This window comes from Gigantopelta aegis, chromosome 13 (assembly GCF_016097555.1).
Source record: "Gigantopelta aegis isolate Gae_Host chromosome 13, Gae_host_genome, whole genome shotgun sequence".
NCBI classification, from domain to species: Eukaryota; Metazoa; Mollusca; class Gastropoda; order Neomphalida; family Peltospiridae; genus Gigantopelta; species Gigantopelta aegis.
In genome coordinates this window covers 34,798,446-34,811,380 of record NC_054711.1, presented here as the reverse complement: position 1 = coordinate 34,811,380, position 12,935 = coordinate 34,798,446, and the positions used below count along the sequence as shown (strand labels likewise).

The window sequence follows — 12,935 nt, the reverse complement described above, 5'->3', positions numbered from 1 at the left end:
TTGCTTTTCAATGCCTCAATATAATGAGATGAAATTTTTTGGATAGCTTTATTCTGTACTTTTATAGATCAAGTTTGACTTTCATGGCAATTTACCGATTTTATGGTCATTGAACTTTGGGGATACGATAATTTGTTGGCCCATGTAGGGGACATGTATTGCTTGAGCAGTACTCTCAGATTGCTTGCTATACCACCCAAAATTTTAGGAAATTTATATATATTTTTAGGTTTGGCATGGATTGTTACACCACACAAAACTCTAGGATATTTATATTTATTTTCAGGTCTGGCATGGATTGTTATACCACACAAAACTCTAGGATATTTATATTTATTTTCAGGTCTGGCATGGATTGTTATACCACACAAAACTCTAGGATATTTATATTTATTTTCAGGTCTGGCATGGATCTTATACCACACAAAACTCTAGGATATTTATATTTATTTTCAGGTCTGGCATGGATCTTATACCACACAAAACTCTAGGATATTTATATTTATTTTAAGATCTGGCATGGATCGTTATACCACACAAGACTCTAGGATATTTATATTTATTTTCAGGTCTGGCATGGATCGTTATACCACACAAAACTCTAGGATATTTTCATCCAGATTTCATCTACAACAGTTGGAGGATATTCGTTGCTCTGTGCACCATTCCAAGTCTTACTTCTGCAGCTGCTTTCGTTTTAATGCCCGAAAGTCCAAAATATTTACTCACAGTATGTATTCAAAGCATATTTACTCACAGTATGTATTCAAAGCATATTTACTCATAGTATGTATTCAAAGCATATTTACTCACAATATGTATTCAAAGCATTAAGGGGCTATTGAAATATATAACAGTACTGTAGTTAAAATTGTTATCTATAGTTTTGCTAATTTATAAATCCCTAATTGAATTATGGCTAATTTAACTATATCACTATTTTGATAATATAGAACTGAATTATGGCTATTATGAATTAGAGTTACGTTAAAATTGTTATCAATAGTTTGGTACACCCCTAACTAAATTATGGCTAATTTGAATTTATCAAATATAATTTATTTAAGTATATATTATATATAATATATAATTAATATAATAATTGGTAATATATAACTGAATTATGGCTACCGGTATGTTAAAATTGTCCAGTGTCATATGTCTTAATTTATTCATCTTTCTTGTAGTGTATACAAATATTAACTCCAAATTCATTAGCTCTCATAAAGGTTAGATGGTTCCTTGAATAGGCTCTATTGCAAGTATAATGCCTAAAATTTAACCTCTACTGTAGTATTAAAGAACTAGTTCAGGAAAACGATTGGCTACATGATGGTTTAGCAGCTGATTAATAAGTTGATCTTTTGGCGACAAATCAAGGGATTGGTTTTTCAATCACCCCCATGGTTTGAGATTTGAATGAAAAAAAATTAAATCATGTATTTTAATATTTTTTTAACTTTGTTTTTATTTCATATAAACTTTTTTTATTTAATGTATTTTTACTAATTTCAGATTGGAAAACATAAAGAAGCCATTGCTGTTCTATCTCAAGTATTTCATAAAAATGGAGGGAAGGGAATCTTTCCAGTAAGTTTATTTTTAGTATATACTGAACAACACAAGAAACATGAATGTAGTTTTCAGCCGTAACATTAAGTTTTGTATTGTAAGAGGGATTTAACGCATATTGAGATTCACGAGAATTACATAGAGGATAATAAACAAGTTACTAGTTATTATCAAATTTATGTCCTGAGTAAAAATATTTTTAGTTGTCACAAGCTTTAGCGAGTGACAAATGAAAATTATTTCACGAGGGACATAAATTTGATAATAACTGGTACCGAGTTTGTGATTTTATTTAATACCTGAACTATTTTTTTTCTAAAAGCTTTTATTTTCACCATACATGCACGTACATGTATAGAAACGATATAAACCACTTTACGCACTGTTCTGAGTATTGCTATAAATTTGTAATTTAATCACGTTCATAGATAATTTTCAAAAACAAAAGTTCTCTTTATTCTGGTACAAAATCTATGATGAATTGCATTAAAATGACATTTTGTTATTAATTTAACACCAAAAACAGACAGCCATAAACGCAAACTCTTTAAACTACATGACGTTTTTGTGTGTGTTTGCCAAATCGTGATGTTGTCATATTTAGTACTGACAGTCATTGGTTTGTAAGCATCAAATCACCCAGTAGTATTGTTTGTTAGACCAATGCATGATAATTTCTCAGTGAGAAATTATGATTTTTATTTTCCCCGTTATGAGTATCTGCTGGGGTAATAAACGTTGATATACCTTTTATTATTGCGCAGAATTGAGTGTTTGTAATCAAGTAAACCTGTTCTAACTAATCTTGATTTGCATTTCTTTTGGTGTCCAATATACATTCACAATATTAGTGTTTCTCATCCCAGGGTATTTGGTAGGATGGACGTGCTGCATGTGCCTCAGGAAATCACGAACATTTTGAAGTTGTACGAAAATTAATTACCATTACCATTAATGGCAGAGTTTGAAGTGGCATTGTTTTTCTTCTTTTTTTATTATTCTTCTTCATTTTTTTTCATCTTTTATTATTCTTCTGGGGTTTTTTGCAACAAGATACTATACTATCAAGAACCCATTGGACCCATTGTTTTTTTTATACGCCCATCTATGATGGGTCGTATTATGGTATGGCTTTGTCTATCCATCCATCCGTCCGTCTGTTAACTTTTTCTTGTCAGGACTATATCTTGCATACAGATGCATACAGGCCCATCAAACCTCACATGTGTAAGAACAACTTGGGATGGTGGTGTGTCTCATACTATTACTAGGTCACTGTGACCTACTTTTTATGGTTTACTGCACATGACAGTAAATTGTTGTCCAGGTCATATCTTGCATACAGATGCATACAAGACCATCAAACCACATGTGGGAACAACTTAGGATGGTGGTTGGTCGAAAACAAACTGCTCATCCCGTAACATATTCATTATAGTAATATAGATATGGTTTTCCATCAAACTTCTGATGGGCGTATCATGTACCTCACTGGTACTCTTCAAAATTTGTTGTTTTTTATGTTGGTCACAACTAATGACAAATGACTGGTATGTGCTGTCATGTCTGTAAAAAGTACACATAAAAGAGCTTTGGTTTGTTTGGCTGACAAAATCAAATTTGGTTACACATTTAAAATCAGTAAACTTTATTTCTGTTAACAGTAATTTCCAACAGTATTAATCACTGCATGAACCAAGCCAGTTGGTTTGCTGTTACATGAAGGTACAGTCAGACCTCTGTAAACTGGACACCTACGGGACCAAAAGAAGCGTTTGGTTTTAAAGGGTATCTTGTTTAGAGTGGTTCTGTACTGTTATATAAAAAGGGGCTTGATACTGATCATTCATATACTTGTCTGTTTGACACCTAATAGCTGGTGTGTTGTTAAACATTCATTCATCCATTCATCTCACTCTAGCCAGTGCACCACGACTGGTATATCAAAGGCTGTGGTATGTGCTATCCTGTCTATGGGATGGTGCATATAAAAAATCCCTTGCTGCCAATCAAAAAGAGTAGCCCATGAAGTGGCAACAGTGGGTTTCCTCCTTCAATATCTGTGTGGTCCTTAACCATATGTCTGACGCCATATAACCGTAAATAAAATGTGTTGAGTGCATCGTTAAATAAAACATTTCTTCATCCATTCATTTTAAGTAAGTTGTACTTTTTTCATTGTTGAAAAGTAAAGTTAATAAAAACAAACGTCATTTTATAGAACTGTTTTAGTGAACACTAGTAGTAATGAATCATAGATTTTAATATATTTTAATACCCTAAATGAGGAGAGTGTTAACTCACCTATCACCATTCCTGGAAACTGATCTTCAACTTGCATTGGTTTGATGAATGCTGGATTATGATTTGGTTTTCAGGTCAAATATTTGGTGTTGTCCGAGGATGATAAGGAGGAGGTAACTCAACATATGGACGACAGACTGCACTTTTCCGAGAGTCCGTCACCGTGGTATCGGTGTCACATCAAGAACAAATGTCTTTCAGTAAGTGCTTGTTAGATAGACCCACAGGTGTGTCTAGAAACACAGTACACAGACCAGATATAACATCAGCTATAATCCTTCCCACAAGGAACGCCTTTTTTCATACTATCAAATTTACTATAAGTTATTTATTTCTAAGCCGATTGTTTTATAAATTGCACACAAAAATAGTGGGTTCTTTTTGTTATTTTTAAAACACTTTTACTTTGTTTCTTAAGTCAAACCAAACTGAAAATATTTTTTAAAAATCAAGATCTTTAATTCTGTCGATTTCTTGTTATTATTTGATAATAAATTGTATATTTTCAGCTATTGCAGAGAACGTTTGAGTTGTTCAATCCACAATTAAGAAGAGGGTCCATTTTGCTGATAATCATCAATTTTACACTGGCATTTGGGTAAGTATGTGTGTAAAAATACCTCACACATTTCTCACAAACTGTAAGTTCTAAGACTATGAGACATCTCTGAATGTTTATCTCAATGCATGTGAACAAAACAGTTAAAATTTATTGAATTAATTTCCATTAATTCATTACAATTTAATGTCATCACATTGGTCCAGATGTAGCAACCTGAGTTTGTTCATTTCTCGATGAACGTAAAAATAACATTGTCAGGGAACATCATATCTGATGATGTCACTTTATGTTTGTACTTTGTCTTACTGAGAGTTATTGTTTAGAACAAAAAATAATAATAATTCAAAATAAGACCTGAACTTTTAATCTTATTTATTAGTAAGTAAGTATGTTTATAATTTAATTATAAGCATTTCTTTTACATTTATCTGGGTATGAGAAAAACAAATCACCTGCAAACTTATGTTCAGACTTCACCAATAACAGACACCATTTCACAAATGACCTTTTTTTTTCTTCACTGAATCAGTTTGTTACAGGTAAGATGGTGAGATGTTTAATTGAGGAGACGTAATGTGTTTTTCAGGTATTATGGTTTGTTCATGTGGTTACCGGAACTATTCAATCGCATTCAGAAATACGGAGGCACTCCGTGTAACCTGGCACCCATGAACGCTACCCATAATTCCACAGCATGCGAAGATCCAGGGAACCAGGTTTATCTCGAGGGCTTTCTCACATCCATATCCAACCTACCAGGAAACATACTCACCATCTTTTTAATGGACAAACTCGGCAGGAAACTGCTTTTGTGTAAGTGTCAAATTTAAAGCTGCAGTGTCAAGAATTTGTAATTTATTGTTACTTAAAGCTGCAGTCTTAAGATTTTAAAACTTTTCTCAGAGTTTTATAAAGATCAAAAATATTTATTCATTTTATTTTTTAATATACCTTGAATTATAAGAATTACAACAAAATAACATGTAGGTCTAAGCATGAGCAATTAAAATTTATCGACATGAAATTGTATTTTTTAGCATTGCTTGATGAGCAGCTATGAATCCAGCTATGAGCAAGACCGAATCAGTTTATTGTAGATGAGACGTTAAATTCCTCAGAATTCTTGTTGTTTTAAATATCCCCAGAAAGCAAGGAGTCGGCAGAACTAACAGTGATGTGATCTATTTAGTCCCCTACCGGTCCAATCGGAGGGTACTATAGATTTCATTTCTGTCTATCTGTCTGCCTGTATGTCAGTCTGTCACATTTATAGTTTTCCAGATATATTGTGTATAATGCCTCAAGCACTGTTACAGATCAAGTTTGATTTTGTGGTGATTTAACAATTTTTGACAGAGTTATGGCCCTTGAACTTAAGAGATATAAAAATTGGTTTTCCAGATTTTCTTTTGCAATCCCTTCAACAATTGAAGTGTATAGCTTTGTCATGTAGTTACAGATCAAGTTTAACTTTTGTGGCGATTTACCTATTTTTTGCAGAATTATAACCCTTGAATTTAGAAGATACGAAAATTTGTTGACCCCTGTAGGGGATGTGTATTACTTTAGTAGTATACTCTCAAAATGTGAATCAACAGAACTGGAACAGTGGTGTGATCTGTGTAAACGTGTTTTGATTTCAGCAACCAGCATGGTGCTGTCAGGACTGATAGTGTTTTTCATCAGCATGGTGCGGACGAATGTGGAGAACGTCGTTCTGTCCTGTGTGTTTGGTGCCGTGTCCACGATCGGCTGGAACGCTCTCGATGTTCTCTTCAGTGAACTCTTTCCTACCCGAGTCAGGTGAGGGATCAGTAAACCATTCAAGGAATGTCAGAATCATCGCACTCCCAACATTTTTTTTTTAGCAGAGTGATTTTTCCTTCCTTGACATTCTGAGGATGATGATTTTTTACATTCCTGGATATTTCAAAAAGTAAATGAAACTCTGTAAAACATTTACATGTTAGGTGAGTGTACAATTTTTATATTTTATTACACCCTACCAGACCAATTGGCGGGGACTCTACATTTTGTTCCAGTCTGTTGATCTGTTTCCACATACAGATTTCCAAACTCAAGATATTAAGCTGATATTTTGTGTATGGCTTTATCATGTCGAATTACAAATCACGTTTGACTTCTATGGCCCATGTTTGACCCATTTTCCACAGTTACAGCCAAATCACGTTTGACTTTCGTGGGAATTTATTCTAAGAATACTCAGGTGCATGTACTATAAAATATTTATTTGTCAAGTGAGTGTACAAACAAGTGAAAAAAGTTTGGTTTGTTTAACGACACCACTAGAGCACATTGATGGCTATTGGATGTCCAACCTTTGGTAATTTTTGACATGTGGTGTTAGAGAGGAAACCCGCTACATTTTTCTATTAGTAGCAAGAGAACTTTTATATGCACCATCCTACACACAAGATAGCAGATACTACAGCCTTTGATATACCAGTCATGGTGAGTATGATCATGCCTCTCATTTGAACAAAACTGTACTTCCCCTCTAACTGCAGTTATTTTGAGATGTGCAAGTTTTTCTCCTTCACAATTTTGAGGCAGGTAATTTTTCACTCCAGGATGTAAAAAAAAATTAAAGTCTGTAAGAGATATATCTGTCTGGTGTTTGTACCAAATATATTTATTAGACCCATACCAGTCCAAATGGAGGGGGCTTTAGTTCTTGTGTCTGTCTGTCTGTCTATTCCATGTATAGTTTTCCAAACTTTTAGTTTTTCCAAGATATTGATCTGAAATTAAGCGCATAGCTCTGTCAGGCCTCAGATCACAGTTATCTTCCCATTTGGTTGACCAAAATCTGGAAATATATTCGCTTAAAGTAGTCTGCTGTTTGACTGTGTTATTTCATGGCAAGACAGCTTTGAAGTGGCAACTATTAGACTGAAGAGCTTGTAGTTTGCAAACATGTGTAACTTGTTGACATTTGAAGACTTTTTTTTGTGGTCATTCTGGCACATGTAAAAGTAGGGTTTTTTGTGTAAACTCCGGCCAGGTTTAGTGGGTGTGTTTAAACCAATATCCTGGGAGAAAGAGCTGGACAACAGAGGTTGTCCTTTTTAGGGTTTGTTTCCCCCAAGCAACCAAAGGTGCGCATACAAAATTCAATGGTCCTGCTGATATTAATAAAAAATGTATAGCCACTAATGCTATATATACTTAACTCCAAAAGAAACGCGAAAATTTTAAAATATTAAAAAACCCACATTTGAATAAACTATGTACAAATCGATTAAGTTGACCAATAGCCATATTGTCAGCGTATCCAATTCCACATAACGCATGAAAAAAACGAGTACAGTGTGACGTCACGCACGTGCTGAAATTGACGACCAAAATTGATCTGGAATGCAAAACGGGTGGATCATGAAAGATGCGAATTGCACGTGAAACACTACCAGGCCTGGGTATAAAAGAAACGCCAGACAGCAATGTTCAACTCATTTTACGAGTAGCGATACAACGATGCCACGACTTAACGCTGATTCCAGACATAGAGCTTTGGGGAATTTGGAGGCCGGAATGGATGCCAGGCAGGTTGCACGTGCTTTCGGTGTCCATGTCTCGACAATCTACCGTCTCATAGACCGATTTCTACAGAACAACAACGTCGTCGACCGTCCACGTAGCGGCCGTCCCAGAGTGACGTCACAGCACCAGGACCGTTACATCGTCCGAACTCACATGCGTGATCGGTTCGTACCAGCCACCACAACAGCCCGGCAGACAGTGGGAAACCCACAACCGCCCCGTTTCCTACACCACGGTACGACGTCGTCGTCTGATCGCCATCCATCTGAACTGTCGTCGACCGTACATTGGACAACGTCTCACACAGCGACACCGCCTTGCACGACACAACTGGGCTGTTCTGCATCGACAGTGGCGGAACCGACAGTGGCAGAACATCGTCTTCTCCGACGAAAGCCGCTACTGCTTAGATAGGGCCGACGGTCGTATGAGGGTGTGGAGGCGTCGAGGTGAGCGCTTCACAGATGCGTGTGTTATGGAAAGGGACCGTTGGGGAGGGCCTTCCGTCATTCTGTGGGGTGCCATATCCTGGGGACGTCGTGTACAACCTGTCATCTTCGACAACAACGGCCGAGGACGCGGCAGGGGCGTCACAGCACAGCGCTACATCGACGAAGTGCTCACGCCTGTGGTGGTGCCTTTTTTCGCGGGTCACCGTCAGATGGTTTACCAGCACGACAACGCCAGGCCACACACGGCACGGGCCACCCAGGCATTCCTGGCACAGCACAACATCATCACAATGGACTGGCCAGCTTTAAGCCCGGATCTGAACCCCATCGAGCACTTGTGGGACGAGGTTCAGCGCATGATGAACCAACGCCCTGCTCCCGTGGTGACATAGCAGCAGCTCCGCCAGGCCGTCGTGGACACCTACAACAACGTGCCCAGGGCCTTCATCAGGAACCTCTTCCTCTCCATGGGTAGGAGGTGTGCGGCGGTCATGGCCAGCAATGGCGGACACACCCGCTATTAGTGGACATGTTTGAGTGGCATGTGACGCCATTGAAGAAGCGCCATGGCCTTGACATTTCAAATGACAATGCGACCTCGATTTTTAACATGTCAATAACATGAAATCTCATCTTTACGAATTGTTTAAGTTTTTCATAGAAACGATTATTTTAAGAACTTTGGGACGTATTTCAATGAGTGCACTCAAAACCTCCAATCTATGTATTCGCGTTTCTTTTGGAGTTAAGTATATATACATATAGCATAGTAGGGGACATGTATTGCATTAGCAGTATGCTCAGAATGCTTGTTGTTTGTCAGGTGGATGTACAATCAAAGATTTCTTTGGTCAGGTTAAAGCTATATTTGTTGTATCCTGTATGGTTCAATTAAAAACAAATTACCAGGTAACTGATGAATATGTAGCAAAAATCTTACTTGCTAAACGTTTCACTTGCCAGAGAAATACTGTGAAGTATATGTACTTGCAACTTTTTGCTTGCCATATTAATTCAGAGTAAAAGGTTTACTTGACATGGAAATACTCACTAAAGTTTGTCCTTGCCAGGTGAATACATAGTTAAGGTTTTATATGCCACATAAAAGTTTTATTTGCACAATAACTACACATTAAAAGTTTTATTCAACAGATGAGTACACAATTATTTTAAAAAAAAAATTAATCCCACTGCCCCCTTTCCTTTTACTCCTTTGAATTCCATCTTATTTCTTCCCGATCTGGCAACTCCTCCTGTCTTTCAGTTTCTTTTGCTGTCCACCTCCACAGTAAATATTTTACTTGCCATGTGATTTCAGTAAAATTATGTTTAATAAAATGTTGGGTTTTTTTTTTCTATTGCAGATCAACGGCGTCGGGTGTGGTAAATGGGGTCGGTCGTCTCGGAGCAATTCTCGGAAATGTTGTGTTCGGGCAACTTGTCGATGTTAGCTGTGCCGTTCCCATGATCCTTGTTGCCACGCTACTTTCTTTTGGTGGTCTGTCGTCCTTAAAACTGCCTAACACCGTCCGTATTGACATCCACTGAGTGTCATTATGGTTGCAGACTGCACTGAACTCTTTTGTTGGGTTGTAATCCTCATTACACATCTTGATATCCACCGAGTGTAACCATGGTAACAAGCTGCACTACTTTCAGATTGGTGGTTTGTCAGACTTGAAACTGCCCTAACACAGTCACTGTGCCTATTTATATCCACCAAGAGTTGTTATGGTAACAGTGACTGGTGACAGCACTACTTTCTTTTGGTGGTTTGCATAGAAAACATCACCGACTGCCTAACACTGCCATTTGATATACACTGAATGTTGTCATGGTAACAGTGACTAGTAGCTGCACTACAATCTTTTGTCATACTTAAAGGGATGGTCCTCAGTTTGCTGCCGTTGTAGGATGTTTATGACTAACAGATCCTTTTTTATGACTAAACTTACTTATTATATACATAGCAATGAAATATATAGATCTACGGAAACCATAAAAGTGATATCTGGTGAAAAGTCGTATTTTCACTATTTTAGCTACAGTGAAAATATAGAAATCGTATTTACTTTTTTGTAAAAGTGCATGATTAAATTATCTCCCTTTGTCTCATTTCTTCGTATTTAAATCTGATGATTACCAATGCAATTACGATAAAATATCTTACATGAATTGAATACGAAGCTAAATATTGATGAAACAATGTAGTGTCATTGAATGTACATGTAAGAATTTAACGGCATTCGATTCGTTTTGTTTTTGTGGGAGGTTTTGGAGGATCGCTTTGTCAGGTATGTTTGCACAGCAGTATTATTAAATAAATGTTAATAAAGATAATTTTAATTTAAGTTTCTTTTTAAAAGTCTATGGTCAAGTAAATTTTCGTGCATTACGTGTTTTCGATAGGATAAGCAAAAGATATTACCAAAAAGCAAAAGATATTGTCAAAAATTAGGAAAAATGTAATAAATAAACCATTTCATGGAATAGCCTCTATATATTTAAGGTATTTTCTTGTTTAGGCTATCAGTATTTGTATAAATAAGGTTTTTGTTGTCTTCCTAATGTTTGTAGCAACTCAAACCAGACTTCACCTTCCAATAATTTTGTACGTAGGAAAAATATATATTATGAAGTAAAATTAACAATGACTTCTGCAAATATTAGCACACAACTGTAAACACATTATATATGCAGACACTGTGACTGGCATTCTAAGCAAGAAAATGTATTTAATATGTAATTTTAGTCACCAAAAATGCTATTTTAGTTGGAAATGTTTTATAATGGCTGCAAACTTAAGAGAGTGCCTTTGAAACTGCCGCCTAACACTGTGCATATTGATGTCCACCGACAGTCGTCATGGTATTCAAGACTCTGGAATCGAGCGGGATTTAGCTGTTTGTATAATGCTTGCATGAGGTGCTTGGGTCATACTATTGTCTGTTGTCTCTTCATCCATATGTCCATTAACCTTTCTTGTCCTGGGCATATCTTATTAATTCATATAGGATCATCAAACCTTGTACAATTTAGCTGGTGGTGTATCATGTACCAGAACTTACCTTTCACAGATTACTGCACATGGAAATCTCCCATTCTAATTGATTTAGGACAATCTAAGATTGCATAGTGATACAAGTACAACTTGGATGTCAGAGTGTTACATACTATAAATAGGACACTGCAACCTATTTTTCATAGATTACTGTGCACTGAAGGAACTCCTTGTATGGGCCATATCTTCCATTTCAATTGATATTGCATGCAGTTACAACTTGGGATGTTGGAGAGTTGTACACATCCGACTGGTATAAACTTCATTACATCTGATTGGAACAGGAAAAGATTGAGTGGGTCTATCCAAGCACTTCAGGTACGGTAAGCATTCTACTGAGTAAAATACATGATTAGGTGTTAAATAGAGAATAATACATGAGTGGCCGTTAGATACCATTTATTTCACGAGTTGTTTTAAAATGTATCAAACGAGCAAAAGTTGTAAGATAAATGGTATCTAATGGACATGAATGTATTATTCTATTTCTTACATATCCTTACAAAATCAGGTTTTAAGCAACTTTTAGCATCTTTTTTTACTAAAAGTTATTTACAGCCCTTGTACTTATGCATCACAGTCAAATGATTGCCAGGTTAACTGTACATCACAGTCTAATCGATTTCGATCGTGTTGTTTTTTCACTTGATATATGGCATCACCTAGGAGCAGCCAGTCGTATGTCTTGAAATTGTTAACACACATAGCTGTGTAAAGAAGTATGTGTTGTCAAGAATAACGAATGATGTTCTCACCAACGTGTGTGTAAGAATTGTGTTTCAAAACACACCTTTATGCAAGATTTTATATCGGCAAGTTATTTTAATGTATAAATAGAATTTTAGCAAATCAAACCTAACCACAAATGCCACAAAAGTTCCCATTTATTTAAAAATATGCACAGGTGTTTAAGCATTCTAAATATATGTAGTTACATGTGTGTATGTCTAAAACAGGCTTTGTAAGTTCAGCCCACAATGTTTTGTGAAAGTGGCTCCAGTACTTTGAACATCTCCACACTACCACCACCCGCTCCATCAAGTTTTTATTTCTGTTTGTCTGTACCGGTATTTGTGCATGTGTAAATAGTTTTGGTTGGAGATTAATCATATCGAAATGTATATTACATTTAAGAAATTTATATTTATATATTTTAGTCTCGTGAACTTACGGTTTGTTTTTGTGCCTAGTTTACGATTACCCCAATGATCAATGTTTTATTAAATTGTTATTTTCGTGCTTATATCCAATTAAGGTTATGTTATGAATATAATATTCTTATAATGTGCAATCTAACTGAAAATACATTAAAGAGATGGTCTAGATTGTGTTAAACATCTGGATAACAAAGCCTATAAAAAGTTGAAATATTAAGCATTAATAAAAACTATATATATATATATATATATATATATATAAAAGG

At 36.0% G+C, this 12,935-nt stretch overlaps 1 protein-coding gene across 1 annotated transcript in view; it reads left to right on the top strand.

Annotated features, from left to right (window-relative positions):
• LOC121387789 (synaptic vesicle glycoprotein 2C-like) overlaps positions 1–10,609 on the top strand; it is a 28,987-nt gene extending 18,378 nt beyond the window's left edge. The window contains exons 6-12 of the mRNA XM_041518996.1: positions 570–730; positions 1,516–1,590; positions 3,951–4,076; positions 4,386–4,474; positions 5,025–5,251; positions 6,082–6,241; positions 9,816–10,609. Of these exons, the coding sequence (XP_041374930.1) occupies positions 570–730; positions 1,516–1,590; positions 3,951–4,076; positions 4,386–4,474; positions 5,025–5,251; positions 6,082–6,241; positions 9,816–9,999 (1,022 nt within the window). The 3' untranslated portion in view covers positions 10,000–10,609. The remainder of the gene's footprint in view (positions 1–569; positions 731–1,515; positions 1,591–3,950; positions 4,077–4,385; positions 4,475–5,024; positions 5,252–6,081; positions 6,242–9,815) is intronic.
• Positions 10,610–12,935: the final 2,326 nt, after the last annotated feature.